General features: G+C 32.8%; 2 protein-coding genes and 1 long non-coding RNA gene across 3 annotated transcripts in view; 2 read left to right on the forward strand and 1 right to left on the reverse strand.

Annotated features, from left to right (window-relative positions):
- Positions 1-272: 272 nt before the first annotated feature.
- The window catches only part of LOC145317348 (uncharacterized), a 75,698-nt gene continuing 48,890 nt past the window's right edge, over positions 273-27,080 (reverse strand). The window contains exons 12-17 of the mRNA XM_080158391.1: positions 17,633-17,800; positions 17,071-17,131; positions 5,396-5,486; positions 2,701-2,773; positions 1,118-1,193; positions 273-464 (exon numbers count right to left, since the gene is read on the reverse strand). Of these exons, the coding sequence (XP_080014517.1) occupies positions 394-464; positions 1,118-1,193; positions 2,701-2,773; positions 5,396-5,486; positions 17,071-17,131; positions 17,633-17,800 (540 nt within the window). The 3' untranslated portion in view covers positions 273-393. The remainder of the gene's footprint in view (positions 465-1,117; positions 1,194-2,700; positions 2,774-5,395; positions 5,487-17,070; positions 17,132-17,632; positions 17,801-27,080) is intronic.
- Positions 8,754-14,099, forward strand: LOC145318032 (uncharacterized). Its single transcript, XM_080159345.1, has 11 exons — positions 8,754-8,787; positions 9,442-9,583; positions 9,775-9,918; positions 10,448-10,696; positions 11,045-11,103; positions 11,471-11,559; positions 11,652-11,700; positions 11,926-12,183; positions 12,423-12,591; positions 12,897-13,242; positions 13,517-14,099. The coding sequence occupies exons 1-11, from the start codon at positions 8,754-8,756 to the stop codon at positions 13,667-13,669; spliced, it is 1,692 nt and encodes a 563-aa protein (XP_080015471.1). The 3' UTR covers positions 13,670-14,099.
- Positions 24,241-26,196, forward strand: LOC145317351 (uncharacterized). The gene is made up of 3 exons (XR_013878974.1): positions 24,241-24,898; positions 25,083-25,135; positions 25,308-26,196. It is a non-coding gene; the product is annotated as an uncharacterized LOC145317351 (long non-coding RNA).

The raw sequence follows: 27,080 nt of genomic DNA on the forward strand, positions 1-27,080 counted from the left end.
AGGGTAATTCAAAGGAAAGTAAAGTGAGGCGCGAAGCGCCGAAAAAAATCTGACATCAACTACTTAAATAAACATCTTATTTATGCAAATTTTTTTGGAATTTAAGAAATAATGAAAATACTGAATCATGAAAATTTCCAAAAACTGAAAAATACTGAAGAAAATTTTCAAATACTGAATATTCAGTATTTACTGAAAATACTGAAGCCCCAATTTCCAAATACTGAAGAATACTGAAGAATTTCAGTATACTGAAGAATATGGCCACGCTGCAATTTATAATTTTGCGCACCGTGTAATTTTTATATTGGATGTCTTTTAGTGGTTATTTGAATCGTTTTTTTTTGTTCGGAAGTGGTTGGACACTGGTTAACAATATAGAGCCATCCAATCTTACTCCTGGTGACCTTCAAAGACCCTGAGCATCTTAGAGTACAGCTCTGGAGTGGGACGGCCAAGAGGTCCTAAAAATATGAACAGGTTCGACAGCCGCCGCCGATGCTCTAATCCCGCAAGTAGTGTGCTATATTATCTAACGTATAAAATGATAGGTGATAGGTTCGAATCCCGGCCCGACACCGCGTCATAACTAAAGACGTTTCCTACTGCTGCTATGTCAAGTAATAGGGTGAATACCTTGATCCAAAACAGACGCAATTCATTAACATGAACAATTAGGACTTCCAGACAAAAGTCTTGCTATTAAAGGGTTGATTGTCTGAATTACATTTGACCATATAACCTAACCATGCACTGCACATCATTAAGCAAGGTTTAGTTCAGAGATACACTAAACTAAGATGTTGTGGTATATCCCGTTCTCAAACTTTATACGAGCCTAATAAATCCTTATAATAAAGTAACAGGATGTCTGTCTGTTTGTCTGTACCGAAGGATATCGCTAACCGCTGAACTGATCTGGTTCTCCTTACAGGGTAACTTCTCATAGGTCACGGGAAGGTTTATAACTATTTTGGGGGAGGAAACCACCACCCTGCCAAGAGAAATCACTTGTAGAAAAAAATTACCCACCCCACAAAAAATCTTTTTAAAAAATCAACTTTTTTTGGATTCAACTCCCACCTCCTCAAGTGCACCTAGAGGAATATATTGTAACCTGTAAAATGTTGACTATCTTGAGTAATACTGTTGTGTAGACCTATCACTCCCTTCTCCCATTCACTCTGCACTATCTACCAATAACAAAAATACATGGATATGACACAGGGATCTAAAGGTATAGGACAATGGCCGATAAATTGATTTACATCCCAAATGATTATACACAAAATTATCCCATCTGTAAATTTCAATTACAAGGTTGAAACGTTTGAACACTCAACTTAATAAACTAACCTATTTTAAGTCCCCAAAGTTGTGGAACCAACGAATAAGAAGACGATAATATAATACTTTCGGGACTAGTGTAATAAACAGCCCATTGTCCCATCTTTCTCTGGATATGACAATAGATAATAAATTAATCTTTCAAAATTTTTGTGTGGGTGAAATTCTGACTTTGGAATTCGTAATTATTTTAGGGAGATCGTTCTCAGCCATTTATAAACGTTTTGAATTTTCAAAATAATAGAAAAACTTCAAGAATTTTTTATTTGGTTAAAAGATTAAATCTATAGGTCTTTCCTTTAGAAACTAGACCTTAATTTTGTGTTGATGGGGGGAGGGTCGTCGGACAGACAAACATTGTTTTACATGTTTTACACTAGTTGTTTCACCCCTAGCCGAAGAATGTCATTTGATAGCCCAAAACCACTCCATTTTGCATGAATAAATTTTCCCTGAAAAATACAAGCAATTCGAACCAGCAATTCCTGAGATCTTTAGCCTTAGACAAAAAAAAGTAATATAATTAGGGATGCGAATCCGTCGAATTTTTGGGCCGGATTCGGATTCCGGATTCCTTCGGAATCCGTCAAAAAAAGTGACGGATTCTTGCGGATTCCGGATTCTTATTTTTGACGGATTCCGGATTCGGATTCCGGATTCTAGCAGTATTTTAAAAGGCTTTTTAAAAAACAAATGAAGCATGAAAATGTGCTTGGTATTTTCTAACGGGAGTGAGTATATTTTTATGTCATGTGATCACTGTACAGCCAATTAGAGGGTTTAGTTGATGTTGAGTGGATTACACTTCATCACGTGATCATTGGCTGTCCAATCTGAGGTCTTGGAATTGAATAGCTCATCACTCGATCGCTGGCCTGACAATGAGAGTGTGTATATTTTTATGTCACGTGATCACTGTACAGCCAATTAGAGGGTTTGTTGATGTTGAGTGGATTACACTTCATCACGTGATCGTTGGCTGTCCAATCTGAGGTCTTGGAATTGAATAGTTCATCACGTGATCGCTGGCGTGACAATGAGAACTCTGTGCTATTAGCTGGTATATCAACGTTGTTTATGTGGGAAGAAATGGGGGGGGGGAGGTGGTGTGTTGGGGGGGGGGGGGTGATCTTTGCTTTCAAAAAGAGGGAGTTGTAAGAAAAAACTCAAGACGGTAATTTTAGCCTACCAATTTAGAATCCGGAATCCGCTATAAAAAACGGATTCCGGATTCGGATTCGGATTCCAAAATTGGCCGAAAATTGGGCGGATTCCGGATTCCGGATTCGGATTCCGGATTCGGATTCGCATCACTAAATATAATAGTAAATATAATAGGATATGATGATTTACCTTGTCCGCATGTCCAAGTTTGATCCAGGAATTCCAGGCGTAAGATAGCATAACCTTCTCATTTCCAACCATACTAAAATCATTAGAAATATTTTACCGTATGGCTTCGAAACCGATTAATATCCGTTGGATTAGAACTGGTTCTAAGCCACACTGAAAAATCATGCATCGTATTATATCCAGTTTTTTTAAGCCCGTACCTTCGGGGCTAAAATAAGTGGTTTTAATCTTATACTTGTACATTTTTATATCCGCGGAAAGCTGTTTATAAAACGATGCGACAAATAGCTATTTCTCCAATGATAGAGAAATATGAAAAAATGTTTTTTTTTACATCTTAACTGGAACTGATGATAGATTTAGATATGTGAAGCTCATTTATTCCATGAATAAAATTAGTTTAATTAAGTTGTTTTTAGTAGCGAAGCTACTCTATAGTTCACTTTGTCTGCCTGTCAGTCAGTTCGTAAAACTATGGGGAAAATGTGGTTTTCTCGGCTTCTATTGAAGTTAGACAGCTTAAATTTTCAGTGAATATTTCTTTGACATGTGCGAATCTAGTCTATACATTATTTTTGTCCATCGGTTATGCTTCAAAAGACATAAACATTATTATTTTAAAGTTTAATGATATTCTTTGAATTACTGTATATTCTCTCTCTTAATTTCCTTGTTGTGACAACTGGAAATCTGCTCTACACTCACTGTGTCCGTTTGATGCTTCGCTTCTCATGGAAGTTGTCATTCTTGTTCCTTTTTATAGAGAAGGGGAATCTGTGTATTTGGAATAAAAAGCAATAAAAATATATTTTATATTGCTTACCTAAAGAATATATGTTTGTTTTTGTTGTCAGGTTTATATAGGTCAATAGAAGTCAAATATTTTTATATTCAACTGACAAAAACGAAATTATCCCTTTCGTAGATATATGGTGGGGGAAGGGAGGAAGGGATGTATGTGGTGTGGTAAGATTGGTTTTTAGATTTTGCTGTACATCTTTCCAAAGTTGCATAAAATCCAAAATTAGAAAATTAAGTGTGCCCTAATGGCTTGTCAATTGAAATATGGTAATAAGGGATGGAACCTAGTAAAAGTGTCAGACTCAGATTATGACGTTAAAAAAAATTAGCCAATGAGAGGCCACTATAAATTTTACTATTGGTCAATTACAGTGTATACTGGCCTCTCATTGGCTAATTTTTAGATACTTTTACTAGGTTCAAGGGGTGGATATATTAGGACCATTTTATAAAAAAAGTGTTTCATATTACCTAATAGACATAATAGGAAAAGAATAGATTGGGACTGTGTTTTTTTTTCAATGGGAATTAACAGTTTGTGCTACAATTTGTCTTGTATTGCCCTATCCCTATATCCCTGCATAAGTATATATCTATATAAGTGTCAACTGTATATTTGCTTTGTCTCATTCTATTTTCATTAAAGTATTTGGAGAGAAACAATAAAGCTGTAGACATATGTAGAGCGCCCCTTTCTAACATTGCCAAAAATAAAAAGGAAGAAAATACTCAGGAATAAAGGGGTCTATGTGTGAATCTGTCTGACTTTTCTGTCAATTATGGGGGTAGAGGTAAATTCATCCAAAATAATTTTCTTTATAATTTTTCCAACATAGAGAGGCGGATAGCGAGTTATTTTGGTCTAAATACAGACAGAAATACATCCTACCTAACTTATTGCAGCTTTAAATCTATCTCAAGCATAACTGCTGCATTTTAATATATGATGATTGCAAAGCTCTCATGATTAAATAGGTTCTATTCTGCAAAGAAAAGTCCTAAAATCTATAGACTGAGCGCGAAGCATCTAGTGTAAAAGTAAGGGGTAAAATCAAAAAAGTCAGGATATAATGAACCTCGTAAAAGTGTCGAACTATGACGTCAGAAAAAAATAACAATTAACAAATGAGAAGCCAGTATTCACTGTAATTGACCAATGGTAAAATATATAGCGATCTCTCATTGGTTAATTTTTTTTTTCTGACGTCATAGTCAGACACTTTTACTGGGTTCGGATATAATCCCTAAAACTATCATATAATCTACAAAAAAAATCCCCTACGATATCCTTGAAAACCAATCAGTCCCTTATTTTTTTTTAGTTTTTCAATCCCCTTTGAAGATATGTTCAAAGTCCTACTTAAACTAACCTACAAAAATAAGCGTAAAAATTTAGTTTCTAACGGTTTGTTTGTTGTCCACTATGTAATTGGTGGGACATTGCCAAGGCCAGACTTTATTTCCTTAAAAACAAAGTTGTTTTCTCAACATACGTGAGAAGTGAAGAAACCACAAAATTAAAAGCTGATAAAGATATTGCCATTATCCCTCAGCACGAAAGTTAAACATCCCTACCCAGCCCCGTCATTTGTTTTGGCGAAGCTACTCTAATCATTCCTAATGTTGGTCTGGCTTTCCGTTAGAAGAAACGGTGTGGGATAGTTTCTTACCTGCTATGCAGATAGCAGATTTTTTTGTGAGGGAACCTATACCAATGATCTACTCCTAAAAACAGCTGAATTCAAAGCCCCCACCCCCCTCCCTCACTTTTACTTTTTAATCATATAAATGGCTAGAAAGATAAATAATGCTAAAGAGAGAAAAAGATTAAAAATTTAATTGAGTAAGGTCCACTTGCCATTGAAGGAATACTATCAAAATATTAATTATTTACCTCTCTTTGAGTTGATTGAGTATTGATACAATATTTGGCCAGTTCTGCGGCTGTTTACACACAAGCTCAAGTATACATTCACCAATTATATCTAAACAAGGATAACATCATCATCTACATATAAGTAGCGTTTGCGGAGCCGTTTGATTTTGGTGCGGCTCCGGCTCCGTGGAACCGCCTTTGCAGACAACGGCTCCGGCTCCAACCTAAAATAAAAAAAAATCATATTTTTTTGCCAAGTCTATTTTTGACTTTTGAAGGTTTTAAAAGTTCAATTTTTAACAAAAATGGACTTCAAAAACTTAAAAGCATTTGCACACGACGCAACAGAGTTACAAAATTATAGGTAATTAATAAAAAAAATCTCTTATTTTAGCTAATCCGCAGCCGTTTTTTAAACGAAAATAACGGCTCCAGCAAAATATGGCGGCTCCACGACTCCGGCTCTACAACGCTGGTAGCGAAGCACTAAAAGTTCATGGGAGGACAAACAGACAAAATGAATTTTAGAGAAGATTTTGCAACAAATTCATGCTTCGCTTTTATGGATATTGTCATACTTTTCAAGACTACAACATTCTATAATCAAATTAGTGGTATTAAAAGTATTAGATGAATAATTTGGGACATGATATGTCTAAAAGACTTGTTTTAATCATAATAACACTGTAAGGAACATAATCATAAAGGAACTGATTAATATTATCGAACAAGGACTAATATTTATAAAAAAAAAAGCATGAAAATTGTAATTTGAAAAAAAATATTTGATCCTGCTATTCCTAAGATTTTAATTAGCTGAGAAACACGCACCTAATCACTTAATAGATTGCATTGCATTAAATAGTGGTGAATTTAGTCCATATTGAACCCATTTAGCTGTATATAATGTTCTTGGTTTAAATATTTTCCAGTAATCGAAACCTATTGATGGATAAGAACCGAATCTCAGCCATACTAAAATATCATGTATAGAAACGTAGTACAGAAAATTTTCCACGAATATTAATATAAAAATCATAAGATTAATACCAGTTCTGCCAAATTTGTTTTAATCTTATTTTTTTTAGAGGAAAGTTGTCAATAATACGATGCGATAAATAACTATTATGATATTTAGTTCAAGTACATTTTAAGTGTTTTTGTCCAGTCTAACTAAAAACAATTCTTAATTATAACTGAAAGAAATTTAGTTTCTATTTATGTAGCGTATGTCCGTACGTCCTACTGTAAAAAAAAGATTGGCAAGAAGCATACAGTTTCTTTGTAGTTTTCTTAATATGTGTTAAATGTAACTTTTTAAAAGCGAAGCTTTTCTATAATTAGGGTCGGCCCGTACGGAACGGATAGCTTTTATCGTTAATTTAGGCATGTTAGAATTTCTCTATTGATTTCAAACTTTGCATGATGATTTCTGTATTAGTTAGGTAAAATTTATATTCTGATTATTCAGTTCTGACAATCTAAAAGTGTTAATGTCCGTTTGTACTACCGTTTCAGAGCTTCGCTTTTATGAATGTTGTTATCCCTGTTTTAATTGAAAGAATTCCTAACGTAAATAATTTTTTTTGTGTACGTTAGACCTTATGAAAACGCTTAATAGATCGATTGTTAAAGACAACCACATACTTTTCAATATTAATTTATTTATTTTTTATTCAATCTTGAAAATTTGTATACCCCAACCCTAGATATACCACACTTTTCTGGGATCTTGCTGCGTCAAGTATCAACTGTGGGGAATACCAAAGGATGACTCCATGCAAAATTTGAGCCGGCTCCGGCCAAAACCGGCCGGGATTTTTATGAAAAACCGGTTTTTTCCGGTTTTTAGGGGGTATCTGTAAATCTAGCCCCCTCCTGGGTACGCCACAATATTGATTTTTGCTTTAAGGTCTGATCTGAATTCCTCAACACTGGATATGACCCCTAGAGTTGAAAAAATGGTTAAAATCCGGTCTTTTGACCGGTTTCCGGCCATTTCCGGCCCAAAAAAAAAATTTATAAAATCAAAATTTCATCTAAAATTTAAAAAAATATGCTTTAAATTCCAGTTTTCATTAATAATTTTTCAAAAAACAAAAAGCTTAGGTAATGAAGATAATTTTAACAACTTAAAATGTGAAAAAAGGTTGAAAATTGACAAACTTATGTCAATTTGAAAAAAGTTGGTAAATCCTAAAAATTTGACCGCATTTTTCTAATGTAAATTGTGTGTATGAACGATGTTTGGATTTAATGAATCACCCCCTTTTATTTTCTTATCCCTTTTTTGACCGCAATTTTTTTGCTTGAAGTAGTCAGCTTTACTAGAATAAACAACTATTTTTTTCAATTCTCTAAAACTTTTCTTCTTATTATGTTATCCTTGTTGTTGGATTGGGTTTACTTTATATCCTAAAATAATTAAAATATAGAATAAGAGTTAGCTTATTTTAAAATTTTGAAAAAATTACAGTTTTGCCTAGCTTGGCTGGCAGTGGTATTTAGGTTGTATCGAACGCATTTTTTTAAACATAGCTAAAGCTAGCTTTTTTTTATAGTGCATATATAACTTATGTTATGTTAAACTTTATTCTGTTATATCTATTTCATTAAAGTTAGTGAAATTTAATTCTATTAAAAAATGCGTCAGCAGCTATTTAATTATGAAACCCAAGTTATAGGTTTTAAAAGAGGAACTACAAAAAAGCTATATATAATTGTCTTATCATATTATCTATCTCTTACAATGTATATAGATGCGTTATAGAAAGTATTTTAAAGAACGGATTAGCTGGAACAATCTGGAGTTGGTTGGGAACAAAAAATTTAAAGAATGTGACCTTCCTTCCCACACTTTACCAACCAATTTAGAACTTTGTAATGCACTTCCTCTCTACGATAACGATATTGGGGCTGTTTTAGATAAAATTATTTTAAAAGTAAGTAAGCCTTAAAAATTATAACTATTAGCTGAACATCCAAATATAGAAAAAATGAAAAATATTTCATATTCAGAGTTTAATGATAAAATTTTAACGCAAACTTCATAACTACATTACAAAATATTTGACGTTTCTTTATAAAAGCTGTCAGAAAGATGTAAAGTTAAATTTTTATTTTGATCAATAGATTTTCAATGAATTCAATTAAGGTTAATGAGATTTTCAATCATGATGTAGCTCGTGACATAAGCAACTTACGTAGATATGTTAGAGAGATAAGAAAAGTATACAAACATTGTTGTGCAAAGAAAAAACTACCAGCAATAATGTTACAGCTATTTCCTGCAATAGATGAATCAAAAGTACCAAAATCGAAATTAGAAGTTTATCACAAAGTTTTACAAAATAAAACAAATATACCTCCATATCATATGAGAAGTTCTGCACAATATGAAACTCATGAAGGTAATCAATATATTAAAGTTTATTTTTTTGCGTCATATGACTTGATATAATTTTTCCGAAATGATTTTTAAAAGCGAAGCTTTTCTATAATTAGGGTCGGTCTGTCCGTCCGTCCGTCCGTCCGAGATTGATAGCTTTTATTCGTTAATTAAGGCATGTTAGAATTGTCCTATCGATTTCAAACTTTGCATGATGATTCCTGTAGTAGTTAGGTACGATTTAGAAAGCGTAGCAACTCTATAATCATAACCAGAATGTCTGTATGTCCATTTTAAACATGTTGATTTTTCTACTTTTTTAACAACACATTTTTATGTGATCAAATTATCCGTTTGATCTGATTTTTGGTATGTTGATTCCTGGGACAACAAAGAACAAAATTATAAGCAAAGCAACTCTATAATCAAGCAGTTTTTCAACAAATTTACTTACAATTTTGCTTCGACTCTTATACTTTTATATTCTGATTATTCAGTTTAGACACTATACAAGTGTTAATGTCCATTTGTCCTACCGTTTCAGTGCTTCGCTTTTATGGATGTTGTCATCCTTGTTGCCAAATAAGGACATTATTTGTAATTACATGAAAAATTTATATAAAGTTTTATTTTGTATTTGTATATCTAAAGAAGAAAAAATATATTTTGCATTTAGATTTTAGACAAGAAGAAGAACACTTTTACCCAACTGATTCTGATAATGAAGATAATAGCCAAGAAGAAGATACTGATACTTTAGATTGGTACGATGATATGGAAGAGAAAAACAGTGGTTTCTATAGAAATACAAATTTCAGGTAATGACAAAATATTGCAAGTTCATAGATTTTTACACAATCACTTAATATAAATGTGTATAATTAATTCAGATTAGCCCTTAACACCAGCTTTACAAATATAAAATTAAGAGTGGGTATTTACATATATCTTTAATATAATTTCAAAGACTGTTGTTATTCTTGTTTTTTTTAATGGGTTTAAATTTCAGGAACTTATCTTGTGCTCTAGATAGATTTTCGATATCCAATGCAGCTGCCGTAGATGTAATCAATAGTTTTCTTTTGGACTGTGATCATATCAATTCACACAATCAAGAAGCTAAATTGAATTTTCGAAAGATTGAAAGATGCAGGTAAAGTTTAACATTTCTTTAAAAACTTTACTTCAGATTTTATATGATGTTTGCCATTAAGTTACATACCTAAAAGATAATTTTATAATCCTCTATTAGCTTCACAGAAACTGCTTATGTTGTGTTAATCTTGAATGATAAAAAAATTTTAAATTCAGCAAAAGAATTATATGAAGAAGTCAGCGGTTTTGCCGTTGTTCTTAAAATTTTCAACAGTAAACTAATATATTCTCAAAATAATTTTTCATTTACAGTTGGAAATTTCTATACTTTAAAGGATTTTGTACCCATTTGAAATTTATAAAAATGGCCAACACAACACAATATAAAAATTTAATTATATGTTATGACAATCTTTTTATTAACAAAGCTTTTTATATTGTTTAATGTATAGTTCTTATTGTTAACTTAGAAATGTTAGAATGTTAGATTGTATGCTTTGGTCATTTCTTTAGCAGTTAGATACTTTTTAGAAAGCAAAGCAAGTCAATTAATATTACCATTTGTTATGCAATATTATTACTTTCAGGAAAGAAAACCGAAAGATGTTACTATCTTCTATCAGCAACTTGAAATTATCCTATCTAGGATTTGACGGCAAACAGCTCAAAATTACAGAACAGTTACCAACCTTGGATGGACAAACAATCAGAGTACCTAAAATAAGGGAACACATATCAATGACTACAATACAAGATAAATATCTCGGATTTTTCACTTCTGAAAAGGGTGATGCAGCTTCAATATCAGAGAATATGTTTGAATATCTTGAAGAAAGGTAAACTGTAATACTTATCTTCTAAAGAAGGGGTCTTAACTTTTTTAATTTTTATCTTAAATAGCTAGTCGGTGTTTTTAGAAAGTAGTAGATGTAAAATTTTCCATAGAATTTAGATATGCAATTGTTTTTTTGTAGACCTCTCATTTTTTAAGTAATTTAAGTTTTTTTTAAAAAAATGATTAAGTCGGTTTTAAGGTACTAAAACACAATAAAAAATAAAAGAAAATTGCCATTATGAACAAAAATACTAAGATCTTTAATTTGACATCTTATATAAGATATATAAGTTAGATATACTAATTCAAAATTACAGTATTTTGTAATGTTAATTATTCAAATATTCAGGAATATAGACATAACAGATTTAAAGATAGTAGGGTGTGATGGAACTGCATTGAATACTGGTATATTGAATTATATTTATCATTTTTTAGTAGTGAAGCTACTCTATATTTACTAATGTCCGTCCATCCTTCAGGTTTTGGGGGAAGCGAGATTTTCTCGGCTCCAAATTGAGTTAGAGCTTCGCTACTTATGGATGTGTTCATCCTTGTTTTAAGTTTTAAAACTATTTATAGAATAGCTATGCATTCAAGCAAATAACAAACAAATATTTATATATCTATTACTAACAAAAATTAGATAATAATGCCAACAAAATAAACAAAAATTTTGCCAGAATGAATATAGTTTACACAAAAATATGTATTATAAACTAATTCTCATAGCAGGAAACACATTTTAGCAAACTCAACAAATTCGTTTTATTAGGCTGTAATACTGGTTTGATAAGAAGATTGGAAGACAAGATAGATAGAAATGTTCAGCATAGTGTTTGTTTGTTGCATTGTGAAGAAAAGGTTAGAAACAAATTGAAAGTTCAAATTAGTAGTTATCTTGTATTATTAGCTTAAACCTAACCTAACCCAACTAATATCCAATACAATATTAGGTTTTGGAAAAGGTCATGTTTTATCTTGATGGCGAATCAAAAAATCCAGGTAAAAGTATAAAATATGTTATTGATATTTTGGATAGTAAAGTTAGAAAGTTAAAAAGAAGTATAAGACATGGCTTTATAGAGCAAGACTTCACAAAAAGTCAATAGAAAATGTTCTTTTTTTATTTAAGTATTCTCAATTCTATAAACTAATAACATTATTTAAAAACTTCTTTAAAAAACAAAAAGCTTTGAATTACTAAATATAAATTAAAATATATTGTAGATGGCCTACCCGATGGCCCAATTGGATCAGAAATTAGGAAAGCAGCAAACGAACCAGAAAACAGACCTTCTGTAACAGACTTTGCTCCCATATATTGTCCCGAATTTCCACAAATAGATGCTGAAATAGTCAAAGGGATGTCACGTGACCAAAGGATGCTCTTCAATATAGCAAAGGCATGTATTGAGGGCAAGTATAGCCATAGTCTAAGAAATTCGAAAATAGGACACCTATCATCAGCTCGCTGGAACAATACAGGTATAAATTAGCAATATAACATTTGTCATACTGTTTACTAGTTTAGTTCAGAATTATTGGATATCCTTTTCTCTCTTTTTTAACCTTCAGTTTACTACAAACAAATCTCAAAAATATTTCGACTATTGCACATAATTGTTTTTTGTCTGATAATAATCTCTTGTAAACAATATCAAATAGTTTTAGACATACACTCATTCTTGCTAAATATAGAATGATTAGATAAATTTAATTTCTAGCCACATACATCTTGGACCATTACATGCGATGTACAAATCCGTCTGACAAGTTGACACAGCTTGTCAACTTTACAATCAAGATTTATGCATGTGGTTTCTTGGACGTAAAACGACAGAGTAATTTTGTGCATGGTCCGTTGCATACACTCAACATAATGGCTCGGACAAGGTGAAATCTTTATATTCAAATAATTTTTTGTCATAATAAAAAGACAGAAACGAGGATGAAAACATCCATAAGTAACGAAGTGCTATCTCAGTTTGGGACCAAGAAAGTTGTGTTTCCCTCAAATCCTGACGGACGGACATTAGTAATTATAGAGTAGCTTCGCTACTAAAAAGCATAGAAATTAATAAACACCATTACTTTAACTTTGGGGAATTGTCTATTCTGGAAATTATAATTTTTTATTTTACATTAATCACTTCTGACTTAAAAAGACAACTTTTGCAATACAAAATAAATTGTTTTAGGGAGTTTTTTCCTTCGGATATTCAAAATGTCGTGTTAAAAGCACTATCTGACAATGGTTTCTTTCTCCATAAAGAAAACTTAGTTGTGGGGATGTTAGCTTCCCCTGATGAGCAAGAACGCATCAAAGCTTATCTTCAAATCATGGAATCCAGGAGAAATAATGTTACAGAAAGGAGGGTATTTCGAATACCGAAAGATATTAATATCAATGCTCAGAAACTGTCAGAAGTCACTTCTGATGCATTGGTCATAGAGCCACCTGTTCTCAAAGGAATAGACGATGACCAACTAATGCAGTGGGCACAGAATGGTGGCTTTTCTGTGCCTTATGAATGCCATTCACAGGTTATAGATATTACATTCTGATATTTGATTGAATTCATCTTTTAAAATTACTTAAGGATTACTTAAGTAGCGCAGCTACACTATAACAAATTACTTTCTATACATCTATACATTTTTTGGCCTCTCCTGCTATCCATAATTAACTTTATTTGCTGTTTTGTGATTTTATGATAAACTCTACTGTACTATAGCTTTAAATCACTTGTTGTAGTTTGATATTTTCTGTAGTTCTTACTCTACATTACAAATGGATGCATTAATCCTTGTTTTCTAGAGAGTTGAGGCTGCTGTCCAATTGACATCGTCAGTAGCTATGAAAGACATTCCTTTTGAGTCTAAATTGGGCAAGGCAGTAGCTATTTCTGAAGCCAGGAAAAAAATTACCTACAATAGCATCATTAAAAACTATGAACTTTCAGAAGAATAGTTTTATATAAGAATTGTATTTTGGCAATCAATAAATTTTTGTAATAACAAACAACAAGGATTACAACATACATAAGTAGTACATTGATCAAAGTGGGCAAATGGACAAAGTGGATTATAGAGCAGATGTGGCTTAAGATATTACAAACAAAAAATTAATGTAACTATTTTGAGCCTAACCAACAGACAGACGGAATTAGATTAGATGCTGAGAGGAATGTACACAGAAAAACTCAGACATATATCTTAATTAGAGGTTCATCCCCTGACATATGGACATACGGACAGACACACATTTTAAATTGTGGAGTAGCTTCCCTACAAAAAACTATTAAATTGTATATTAAATTGTAATTAGTTTGTGATAAAAAACTAAATGTGATATTGTAATTAACAAATTCAAAATTGATATATATATATATTGAACTCGTTATCTTATCATTGAAAATTGACTCAAATATTATTAAAAACCATCAAATCCGGCCTTTAGTCGGCCGCCTGTTAAAAGCTTTCTGGCCAGCCGACAAGCCTTACTGATATATCCCTGGAACCGCCAGGGAATGTAGAATTTGGATTAAGAAAAACATTTAGACCCTCTCATTGTAATTTTGTTGGATATTGCGTGTGTTAAAGACCAAAGTCAACCTAAATTCTGAAATGTATGTATAAATCCGTCAAATTTTTAGGATTTACCAACTTTTTTCAAATTGACATAAGTTTGTCAATTTTCAACCTTTTTTCACATTTTAAGTTGTTAAAATTATCTTCATTACCTAAGCTTTTTGTTTTTTGAAAAATTATTAATGAAAACTGGAATTTAAAGCATATTTTTTTAAATTTTAGATGAAATTTTGATTTTATAAATTTTTTTTTTGGGCCGGAAATGGCCGGAAACCGGTCAAAAGACCGGATTTTAACCATTTTTTCAACTCTAGGGGTCATATCCAGTGATGAGGAATTCAGATCAGACCTTAAAGCAAAAATCAATATTGTGGCGTACCCAGGAGGGGGCTAGATTTACAGATACCCTCTAAAAACCGGAAAAAACCGGTTTTTCATAAAAATCCCGGCCGGTTTTGGCCGGAGCCGGCTCAAATTTTGCATGGAGTCATCCTTTGGTATTCCCCACAGTTGATACTTGACGCAGCAAGATCCCAGAAAAGTGTGGTATATCTACCCAACCCCCTATTTCTAAGAGGGTATTACCTTAAATGGACAGTCCCTGTGTAGTTTACAGGTTATATTTTTTGTTTACTCCTAAAAACAGATCATAGACAAGGGAAATTAGTTCCAACAGGAGCGCTGGAAAAATACACTTCTTCTGGAAAGGACAGTAAAATGTTATACGGTTAAAATAATAAAAATATCTTCAGTGTTTATAATAAAACAAGGATGACAACATCCATAAAAGCGAAGCTCTGAAACGGTTGGACAAACGGACATTAACACTTGTATAGTGTCAGAACTGAATAATCAGAATATAAATGAATAAGAGACAAAGCAAAATTGTGAGTAAATTTGTTGAAAAACTTCTTGATACAGGATAATGTTCATGTACACACTTACATTTCAGTACTTTATTATAGAGTTGCTTTGCTTATAATATTGTACTTTGTTGTCCCAGGAATCAGTATACCAAAAAACAGAACAATCGGTTAATTTGATCACATAAAAAATTTGTTGTTAAAAAAGTAAAAATCAACATGTTTAAAATAGACGTACGGACATTCTGTTAATGATTATAGAGTTTCTACGCTTTCTAAATCGAACCTAACTACTACAGAAATCACCATGCAAAATTTGAAATCGATAGGACAATTCTAAAATGCCTAAACTAAAAAAAAAAGCTATCTATCTCAGAAATACGTACGGACGGACCGACCCTAATTATAGAAAATCTTCGCTTTTGTAAAATAGCAATATAATTAGAGATAAATACTAGGGAGGGAGGTTTCTAATAGCAAAAGGACAGACTGTGACATTTGAAAATAAAATTATATAGTAGCTCAACTCTTAAAAAAAAAACGGAGAGAGAGGAAAGTGGTTTTATTAAGGAAACTTTTTGATAAAGTTTTTACCATAAACAAACCAAAAGTTTAGAATGAGAGAGTGAGACTAGAGAAAACTACTTGATGCTTATTTCTACACATTTTCTACAAATAATATGTGTTTGTATATCTGTAAAATTTCTATTAAAGAAACCAAATACTTAAAAATTTTTAAAAAGTTGTTTTAAGTTAAGCTGCAAAATCTTAGATCCTATGTAGCTTCATTTTATTTAATTGATTCCTGTGACAATGAGAAATGATTTTTAAGTTTAGTTTCAATAATTATATTTTGTTCGGCATACAAAGCTATAATTAGAATATTGCATACTAAGCAATTTCTCAATATATGAATTTATGAAATGATGTTATTGTACATGATTATTAAGCACTGCTACACTATATCTGTCATTATATGATTTGTTGAGCTTCGCTTATATGAATGTTCTCATATTGTTTCTTCTTTCTCGAGATAATTTCATTCATTTACTCTAAAGTCTGTCTGTTGGTAATTCTCTTAAACAGCCAAAGAGACAATAAATGTATGAAAAAATTAAAAAATAAGAATAAAAATAATTTCTTGTATGTATGTAAATCCTTTTATTCCAATCAAGCATGTAAATATAGCTAGAAGTCAGCGTTTCGGAGCCGTTTAATTTTGATGCGGCTCCGGTTCCTACCTTAAAATTAATATATAAATTTTTGTTCATTATTGAATTTGATAAAATAAAATAAAATATTTTGCTTTTATTTGATTAAAGCTATATAAAAGTAGCAGGATGTGTGTCTATTTGTTAAGTAATAATAGTTTTTCAGTTTATTATATGGAAATAGACCGTTGCCAAATTATAATATTACTTTAAAAAATTATTTTTAGCTAATCTGGAGCCGGAGCCGTTTTTACCGAAAAATACGGCTCCGGCTCCACCAAAAATGTTGCTGCTCCCGGCTCCGGCTCCGAAACGCTGCTAGAAGTGATTTAATGGGTTTGGGTATTGACATGGAGGGAGAATACAATGAACTGTAAATAACACTGGTACCAAAGGTTTTATAAAAACGTTGAGAACTTTAATTCAAGGGTGATTGGTTGGTTTCAAAATAGGAGTGTCCAAAGCTTTCAATCAATAAAGTTAAAGCTACAGAAGGGTTAATATTGTTTATCAACAATTGAATACACCTTATCTTATTATCAATTAGGGTTGTACATACTTTTTTATCATTCATTCTTTTATCTTTTAAGTTCCCTGGGAATTGGTATAAATAAAATAGAAATTTATCATTAAGAAGCACAGCAAGCTCACAATATTTTTACATGAAAAAGAACAATAAATTTTAGTAAAGTAGAAAAGCTGTTTACCTGGATTTTTACTTTTGCCAACAATTGACATCAAAGATTCTACGGCAAGACCATTCAAACCCTGAAATAAAGTATATTAAAACGGAGGGAATAGTAGCTTTTGCAATATTGCGTAAAGTTGTGGGTAAGATTCCAGTCAAAGGCGCTTATTAGGTCAAACTGTTTTTAAATATGTGTTTTATCATACTATGCGTTTAAGAACAGTTAGACTTAATAATCGCATTTTACTGGAAGCTTGCTTACAATTTGCAGAAGCTACTATTCCCTTTTTATATTAAAGCAATTGGTTGTTGTCTTTTTTTCCAGTGATATCTCTGAAATGGCTGCATTAATTATTATTTCACAAATTTCAAGTTAGCTTAGTATTGATTAATAAAAGCTTTTAATTTTATGCTATTTGAACGGAGGGACGGTAGTCAAGGCTACTTTAGGTCGGGTTAGGTTAGGTATATTGGGTAGTGGGTACTGTGTATCCCCGCAGGGCCCTAATCTATAAATTTATTTTTCAAAATAAAATGGTTTTGTGCTCGAAAGGAACTTTGAGTTAAAGACTCAGCCTCACCTTTTCAACACAATAGACAACTACAGCTAGAAGGACCTCCTCGTCATTGAACTGAGCAAGATGTTGGACACACTGGCGCAGGTTGAAGGTGTCCGTGCAGTTGGTCTCCAGGATAAACACAATCTTGTACACCAACAGAGCCTTCAAACCCCGGCGTGGTAAATCCATCTGGAAATATAAAGTTACACAGGCCAGCAACATTAAAAGAATTAATATACCTATTAAGTCTAGATGGACAATCACTTGATTGGACCAATGATAACACAGTTCAGGAACCATCTAACCACATTATTGGTTAGAAAATGTAAACAATTTGGAGCGAAAGGGCGTTTTTCACGTTATTTCTTTCATATAATAAGTCAGCTGTGAACAACGCTTAAAAGCCATTATAATTATTAATATACGGACGAACCGATTATAGAAAAGCTTATCTTTAAAAAAAACCATCAATCTAAGTGATTAGATAAAATGGCAAATAAGTAAAACTAAAGAAAGTTAAGTGTTTTTTGTTTACAGACCGAAAATCAAGGGTTGTTTGTCGCATAAAGAAACTAAGTAAGAGAAAGTGTTCTTATCTCTTTTTGTTGCTTTAGATCTCAAAAACAGATTAAATATTTTCAAAATAGGAAATTAATATAAAAAATGTAGCGGGACAAAGTGTCTCAAAAATCAGCCATGTGACGTCATAAAAATGAGGAAAACTGGGAAAGAAAACCCCTAAAAAAGAGATGAATAGTCCCTTATTTTTAAGACGTCACATGGCTGATTTTTGAGACACTTTTGTGATGCATAGTCCCTTTCTTCCTGACTTAAGAGCAATGCATGTATTGTATATTTTAGCTTTTAGTTCTTGTGTCAACCGTTTCGGAGCAAGACATTGCTCTGCAACACGACACGAACATAAAAGTGAATAGTTGCCTTAAAGTTTAATATTATTATTGTATGTTTATCTTGTCTTGAATTAATACACTTTATAAGAATATTTAGCTGTTTGTTCTTGCTATTACTACACGTCATTTTGGCGCAGTAGTGTAGTACGAATCTATAGCTCAGATTTTCTTTTAATTGTATTTTTTCTTTACTTTGTTTTTATTTAGGAATTTTTGTGAGCGATGAAGTTGGACATTGCTCATTTCAGGAAGCTGTCTCCGGAGGAGAGGCTGGAGTACATCTTCGAGTCGATAGTCACGTTGCAGGGTGATATTCAATCCAATGGGGATAAGCTGGATAATTTGACTGGGCGGATGACGCCGCTGGAGACGAAAGTTCAGGAATTGGCGGATAATGTTGATACTAATGTTGCTGCGGTTACTGGACTGGCTACTCGGATGGACGATTTGGAAGATCGTCTTAATAAGGTGGTGGAGCCTAGTGTTGATAATGATATCAAGACTGAGAATGTGACAGTTGTGGATGAGTTTATGACTGGCCAGCAGCGAATTCTTGAAAAGATTGCCCAGCAGAATAGTTTGAATGACGAGCAGAATGGTTCGAATACCCAGCAGAATGGGTCGAATAACCAGCAGAATACCCAGCAGAATGGGTCGAATAACCAGCAGAATGGTTTAAATAACTCTATGCCGTGGCAGAGGACGGCTGGTGGATCTGGCGGATTTGGAGGATCAGAGGAGAAGCCTAAACTGTTTGCTAGTGGTTCTCGGCCTATTTTTGGTGGTATGCAGGGAAATGAAGATAAGATCATAAAACTTTGGGAATTGTCTAGGGTTGATGCTGTGGATAATATCTACAATGGAGTTCTCATGTGGTGGCCAGCCCTTTCTGAGGTTAATGCGGAGGATTTTAATACGCTCAATTTTTTTGAAGCTGGACTGAGTGAATCGCAGGTTAGTTGGTGTAAATCTCTTGTTTATGTACCAGATAGATCTCTGTATGTTTCGCAGGGGGAGGAGAATGTGCATAGGTACAATGAAACGTGTGCTAAACTTGATGATCAGTTCAGAAAAAATGCGCCTGAATTTGCGGTTGACGATGATGTGATTTTCTTTGATGATTATTTGGAGAGATTTTGGATGACTATTAGACGTTATCATATGACTAATCATCAAGTGTGTAAGGAAATTTTGTTTGATAAATGTGTGGGTGTAAGAACCGCTTGTGGTTATACACTAAAACCTGCTGATATGGAGAATAGACAATTAACATTAAAGGGGTACTTGTGTAAGATGCGAGAGACATTTTTACCACCCGACATGAAAAATGTGTGTAAAGATGCGTATTTGAGTGTTAAGCAACATGAGAATGATAAGATTGATGCATTTTTTGATAAGATACTATCTTTCTGGAAACGTGCGTATCCGAAACACTGTTGCCATTATATTTAATATTATCATTGTATGTTTATCTTGTCTTGAATTAATACACTTTATAAGAATATTTAGCTGTTTGTTCTTGCTATTACTATACGTCATTTTGGCGCAGTAGTGTAGTACGAATCTATAGCTCAGATTTTCTTTTGACTGTATTATTTCTTTACTTTGTTTTTATTCAGGATTTTTTTGTGAGCGATGAAGTTGGACATTGCTCATTTCAGGAAGCTGTCTCCGGAGGAGAGGCAGGAGGACATCTTCGAGGCGATAGCCTCGTTGCAGGGTGCTATAGCCTCGATGCAGATTGATCTTGGGACTAAGCTGGATAATTTGACTGGGCGAGTGGCGCCGTTGGAGACGAAGGTTCAGGAGTTGACGGATAATGTTGATATCAACAGTGCTGCGGTTACAGGATTAGCTATTAGTATGGACAATTTCGAAGCTCAAACTGCTAATGAAAAATTTTGTTTCCTTGAACAAGAAAGTTTGGTGGTGTTGCCAACACTTTCTATGGACAATTTCAAAGCTCCAATTGCTAATGAAAAATTGTGTTTCCTTGAACAAGAAAGTTTGTTGGTGTTGCCAAACAGGTTAGGGGGGGGAGAGTGTATAGGTGGAGAGGACCAGGTAACAGTCAAGGAGATGGTGAACCAGGTCGAACCTCTGGAGGAGGAGAGACATGTGATGCTGGACCAGGTCGAATTCCTGGACCAGTTATGCTTGAAGAATGGAGAGATGGTGAACCAGGTCGAACCCCTGGTGAAGGAGAGATATGTGATGGTTAAGAACACCATGTCATCATCCTGTCCATTGAAGGACACCACGACACCATCCTGTCTAGTGAAGGACAACATGTGGGTGGAGGACACCAACATAATGTCCAGGGAAAGATATGTGCCGCCCTGGACATGTACTATGTTGGTGGAGGACACCATGAAAGGGGAGAAGGTGCCGCCCTGGACATTGCAGGACAACATGTGGGTGGAGGACACCAACATAATGTCCAGGGAAAGATATGTGCCGCCCTGGACATGTACTATGTTGGTGGAGGACACCATGAAAGGGGAAAAGGTGCCGCCCTGGACATGTATCAGCAGGGAAAGAAGGATAGACATGTGTTGTTAAAAATATATCCTTTTATAGTTTGTTTCTACAGGGAGACGAGGACAGTTGAGTATTGTTAAAAATTGTTAAAAATGTATTCTCTCTATTGTGTATTGATTAAACAAGTATTTCTTTCTACAATTTGCAGGGAAGAAGGATTTTCTCTATTGTGTATTGTGTATTGTAGTTTTGCAATTAAGATATCTATAATTGAATAAGTTTTGTATCTGATAGATTTGACGGCTTATAAAAATGTATAGAAGTTGTGCTTCTGGAAGTATTTTTATTGAGGAAATAAAACTCATTATTTGTGGAGCAACTTTTTCTATATGAACGAAAATTTATCTGCTATTGTTATATCCATGTATATTACTGATCTAACTTGGAGATGTTATGTTACAAATCATATAGATTATTTGTGGAGCAACTTTTTCTAGAATGAACGAAAATTTATCTGCTATTGTTATATCCCTGTATATTACTGATCTTACTCGATTTTTGGGAATGAACGTCAATTTATTTTCCATTGTTGTATCCATTGCTAATCAATGTAGATCTCTGATATTATTCGAATTAGTGGGATAAATGTTAATTTATCTGCCATTGTGGTGTCCATGCACAAGGTTAGAATTTATAACATATAATTTGGAAAGCGCTGACATTGTTTAAATAATAAGGAGAGAAACGAAGCAACTCTATAAAGTTTGTGATGGAAAATAATTTGATTTATGGTAATTATTTGAATTCTGGAAATATAACATTTTGTTAACTATTGAATACGAGTTTATGAGATTATGTTATTATGAAAATCAAAATATATGCATTTATTTTTTTTTTTTTTGTTTTGTTACACTGGAATTGGATATTTGGATATATTTATTTTTGTTTCAGACTATTGTGGTGTCTAACAGAGATAAGAATAATAAAAAAAATTGAAGATGGATTAATTTCAACGAAAATAGGAATACAATTTTGTAAAATTGTTAATGGAAGAAAATTGATTTTATTAAATGTTAAAATCGTGATTTTATGAAAATTGGATAAAAATTTGAAATTAGATACTTTAAAAGGTATTAGAATTTTGATGAAAGGCTGTAAATTGTTTTAAAAGTTGAGTCAGTTATTATGGTTCTAAGTATTTAATTTTAAAACAATTATATTGCGGTTTATGTATAAATAAGAGTAAAGCTACTCTTAAGTTTATATGTATGGAAACAAAATATTTTGAATATGGTTAAAATGTGCTATGAATAATAACGATTGTACTAGCGTGAAGATAGATATGTGATCTTTGATCTGTGATATATTATTCATAGTACGAAATTTCTATTATAGATAGAACAGAAATTTTGTTTGTTTTGTTTTTGAATTTACGTTGATTTGGATTGATACATACTTGTCATCATGATCAGAAGAATGTGATATTTGATTGGTGAGCGGAATTTTTGTGGATTTAACTAGATTTATTTTAAACAATTAAATGGCGATTTAAGATTGGAATGCATAACTCAGCGAAAATTTTTAATGAAGCAAAAATTGTTATTCAGTATTTGATTATGATGTGAGATAGAGAGAGAGAGAGAGAGAGAGAGAGAGAGTGAGAGAGAGATATGTGTGTAGAATTGGATTGTACAATGGACATATTATATGTGGATTAATTATGATATGCAGAATTGAAATGTATAATGAACATATTATATATATATGAATGAATTATCGGAAATATTTGTATAGTAGGAAATGAATGTTATTGGAAATATTTGTATGGAGAGAAGAGAAAACTTGTTGATGTGTGTACAATGGATATATTATTTATGGATGTTTGTTGAAAATATTTGTATGGAGAGAAGAGAAAACTTGTTGGATGTGTGTACAATGGATATATTATTTATGGATGTTTGTTGAAAATATTTGTATGGAGAGAAGAGAAAACTTGTTGGATGTGTGTACAATGGATATATTATTATCCATTGTACATTATATCCAATGATGGGTGATGCAATATAAATTAATTACAAAATGTGTTGTTTAGACTTGGTGGTTAAATGTTGCAAGTTTAGTTTGACTTATATATGACTTCTATTGTAATTGAAACGTTTTCGAATATGATGTATAAACCAAGGATATTAATATTCATATTCATTGTAATGAGGATATGATGTATAAAAACAAAGATGACAGCATCCGTAAAAACGAAGCAATGGAATGGCAGGACAAATGGACATCAACACTTGTGTAGTGTCAAAATTAAATAATCAGAATATACGCGTATAAGATTCAATGCAAAAATTGTAAGCAAATTTGTTTGTAATAAACAAGGAAGACAACATTAATAAAAGCGAAGTATTGAATGGTAGGACAAACGAACATCAACACTTGCATAGTGTCAGAACTGAATAATCTTTGTAAAAAACAAGGAAGACAACATTAACAAAAGCGAAGCATTGAATGGTAGGACAAACGAACATCAACACTTGTATAGTGTCAAAACTGAGAAAATAAGTGTATAAGAGTCGATGTAAAATTGTAAGTAAATTTGTTAAAAAAAGAACTGATTGATACAGATTGATGTTTTACTTACATTTTATGAACTTGCTTATAGAGTGGCTTCGCTTGTAAACCGGCATCTACTTGTCGTTGGGTAGGTGAAAGGTTTGAATCTCGGTCTGACACTGAGTCATAACTAACAAAGTTAAAAATGGTTCCTACTGCTACTATGTGAGATGTGTGACGTAAAAGTTAAAGTGGGGGAAATGTTTTGGCCAAAACCGGTGAAACTCGTTACCATGCACAGACGTTAAAAATGGTTCTCACTGCTACTATGTCAGATACTTGAAGTAAATGAAGTAAATAGTTAGAAGTAAATAGTTAGAGTGAGGGAATGCCTTGGGCCAAAACAGACGCAATTCAATACCATGCACAGTTAAAATTTCTCGAAAAAGGTTGTGCATCTCAGAGTGTTGGTGGTCTGAAGGGTGATTGGATGCTTGACATTGTAATCATAAGTATTGTACTTTGTTGTCCCAGGAATCAATATACATCAAAACAATCGGATAATTAGATCATATAGAAATTTGTGGTCAAATCAACATGTTTACAAATGGAAGTATGGACGTCATAGAAATGATTATAGTGTTGCTACGTTACCTGCTGCAGAAATCATCATGTAAAGTTTGGAAGCGATAGGACAATGCTGACATGTATTAATTAACGAAAAAAGCTAAAAGGATTGACGTACAGAGTGACGGAAGGACGAACGGTCGTATGGATGGGCGGACCGAATTTGATTATAGAAAAAACAAATATATTAATAACACAGGGTGGTCAATCAAATTGCACTCAAACTTGAAATTGGAACATTATGTGTTGCTAAATTTTGGATGAATCAAAATAAGTTTTTTTTTAAGTTTTTGTTTAACTTAAATTTTTTGTTAAGGATACTCGATATAGAATAGTATATATTGCGATTTAGTGATGTTGATTCAGCAAAATTATTTATGAAGCTTAGAATTTCATGAAGCAAAATTGTTATAATGCATTAGATATTTGTGTGGAGCTGTCTCTCTTCATGGAGAAGGGGGGTGGGCAAAAATTTGGCAAGGAAAGTTTGCACTGTCTCTCGGAGTTGGTATGCGCAAGATGGGGTGGTGCAGAGAGGTAGCTGCAATGATGAGCAGGAGTTGGGCGTTGTATGCGCAAAAGTTGAGCTGCGCAAGAAAGTGCTCTCAGGTATAGAGAAAAATAGTTAGTTGTGCTTCAACTTTCAAGATTCTAATACATAAAAATAGTTGTGGATGATATAAGTTATTATTCAGATATTTCATAGAATAATTAGGTAAATTTTTACTGTATTAGACTAATATATTGTATTAAGAATTATTTTTATGTTGCTCGATTATTGACAAACATTTGATTAATATTATATTTCTTAATACATTTTTAAGAAGACATGTTGAAATTTTATTTGTTAAGTGATAACATTTAAGTATGGCATCTAAAATAATTGTATTATGTTTTAGATTGGTCGAAAAGAGGAGTAGTTATGGTGGTTGAGATACAGTATTACCTGTTGGTGAGTTTTAGTTTGCTAAGATTTTCTTTTTAATGATGTTCAATATTGATATACATTTGATTAATGTTATATATACTAATACATGTTAAAGAAATTATTTTATTTTGTTGAGTGAAAATAAAATATGTATTAAATAAGTTTTGGCATCTAAAATGATTGTATTTTGTTTTAGATCGGCCGCAAGAGAAGTAGTTGGTGGTGACTGAAATCTAGTTTTGAATTTGGCCATTGTTTTGTGTTGACATTGGTATTTTGGTATTTTGAGTGGAGGCTGGCACATGATACACTTTGCTCTGACCGATTATATGTTGAATTGTTGGTGGAGAGAGAGTGGAGGCTGGTACATGATACACTATGGTATATGACCGATTATATGTTGAATTTTATTAAAGGAGCGTTATTTATCATTGTTTAGTGATTGGGTCAGTAATATTGTGAAACATGCTATTGCTGCTGGAGAATCTGTTTATAGATTAGATGTGAAGTCTGTTGAAGTTCAGAATGCTAAACAGGAAGCTAAACAGGAAGCTAAACAGGATGCTAAAACTGCTCTCAATAACGCGGTCAAGAAGCTTGGAGTATCACCAGGAAGGTAGATATCAAGTTCAAGGTTCCTGTATTCTCTGGCAACTATAAGGAGATTTAGTGATCATGAAAAGTACCTGAAGCTAACAACTGAGTGCTTGCACAAAACTCCAAAGGAAGCCTGTGCTGGATTGACAACATATTTGGAATGTATGGAGCTGCTGGAGTTTATGGATTTACTAATATTCTGTCTATTGTGCAACAGAATATGTTTCCTCATGATGTACTAGAGCTGAAGAAGAGAGTTGAAAGTAAAAGGAGAGCTGATGATGTTACAGATTAAATACTTGCAAACAATGATTGATAAAGCTATCTTTGAGCTTGAATATGATATCTCTATATATGGGAAGACTATTACTGATCTTGGCAAGAAGAATCTTAAATCAACCAGTAGTGGCAAATCATATGCAACTAATGATAGTACTGGTGATAGTGATGATCATAATCCTACTGAAGCAAGTCAATCTGTTGGTACTGGTGATAATGATAATCATAATCCTACTGAAGCAAGTCAATCTGTTGGTACTGTTGTTGCAACCCTTTCTCAACCTGTTATAAGTACTTCAATCAACAGTCCAACTGCTGCCAAGGAGAAGAAAAGTAATTTAGATTTATAGATTGCTAGATTTATAATAACTGTTGAAAAGTTTTGAAGACTTGGAGGTGTTAAATTTAAGCATTTAAGCAACAGTTGTGGATAATAAGACGTCGGAGAGTAGTTTTGAAGCTTAATTTGAAAATTGAGGATTTGTATGTCAAGGATAATGAAATAACATTGAGTTAAACGAAATATGTTGATATTGTAACATTTTTGAACAGATGTGCACAGTGTGCCAGAATAACGTAAATAAATGCACAGTGAGTCAGGTAGATACAAAGAGCTAAACGAATTATGTTGATATTTATTTTGAACAGATGTGCACAGTGTGTCAGGATGATGCAAATAAATGCACAGTGAGTCAGGTAGCTACAAAGAGATGTTTTTACAGTTGTCAAAATGAGAAGTATTTAGTTGATAGATAATGATATACAGAGATATACACCATGGGCTAGAAGCTATTGTGAAGTTGTGCAGAATTTTAAAATAGCATGCAGTGTATCTTAAATATATTTATGACTGATAAAACGGATATTTGTAAGTTGTTAATACAGTGGGCAGTTAAAGTAAAATGCTGGTTAGTGAAACTTTAGCTGTTCTAAAGAAGGCGGGGCTTAAAGATGATGTGGCTGTTGTAGATTTGACTGCCAGGTTGGATATCTTACTTGTCAATAGCTGGTGTTTTTGTCGATAGTTAGTATTGAAAAAAGAAATGGATCAGATTTCAAATCAATCTATGGCGAAGGTTTTGGTTGCTTTTGT

The sequence above is a fragment of the Acartia tonsa genome, chromosome 4 (genome assembly GCF_053477335.1).
Source record: "Acartia tonsa isolate MP-2025a chromosome 4, ASM5347733v1, whole genome shotgun sequence".
In the NCBI taxonomy this organism is placed as follows: Eukaryota; Metazoa; Arthropoda; class Copepoda; order Calanoida; family Acartiidae; genus Acartia; species Acartia tonsa.

Bases quoted from the DNA above. Each gene is read 5' to 3' on its own strand.
- LOC145318032 (XM_080159345.1), top strand. From the start codon at position 8,754: ATGAGAAGTTCTGCACAATATGAAACTCATGAAG. The intron at 12,184-12,422 runs GTATAAATTAGC...TTTAATTTCTAG, and splicing joins AGCTCGCTGGAACAATACAG to CCACATACATCTTGGACCAT. The intron at 12,592-12,896 runs GTGAAATCTTTA...AAATTGTTTTAG, and splicing joins AACATAATGGCTCGGACAAG to GGAGTTTTTTCCTTCGGATA.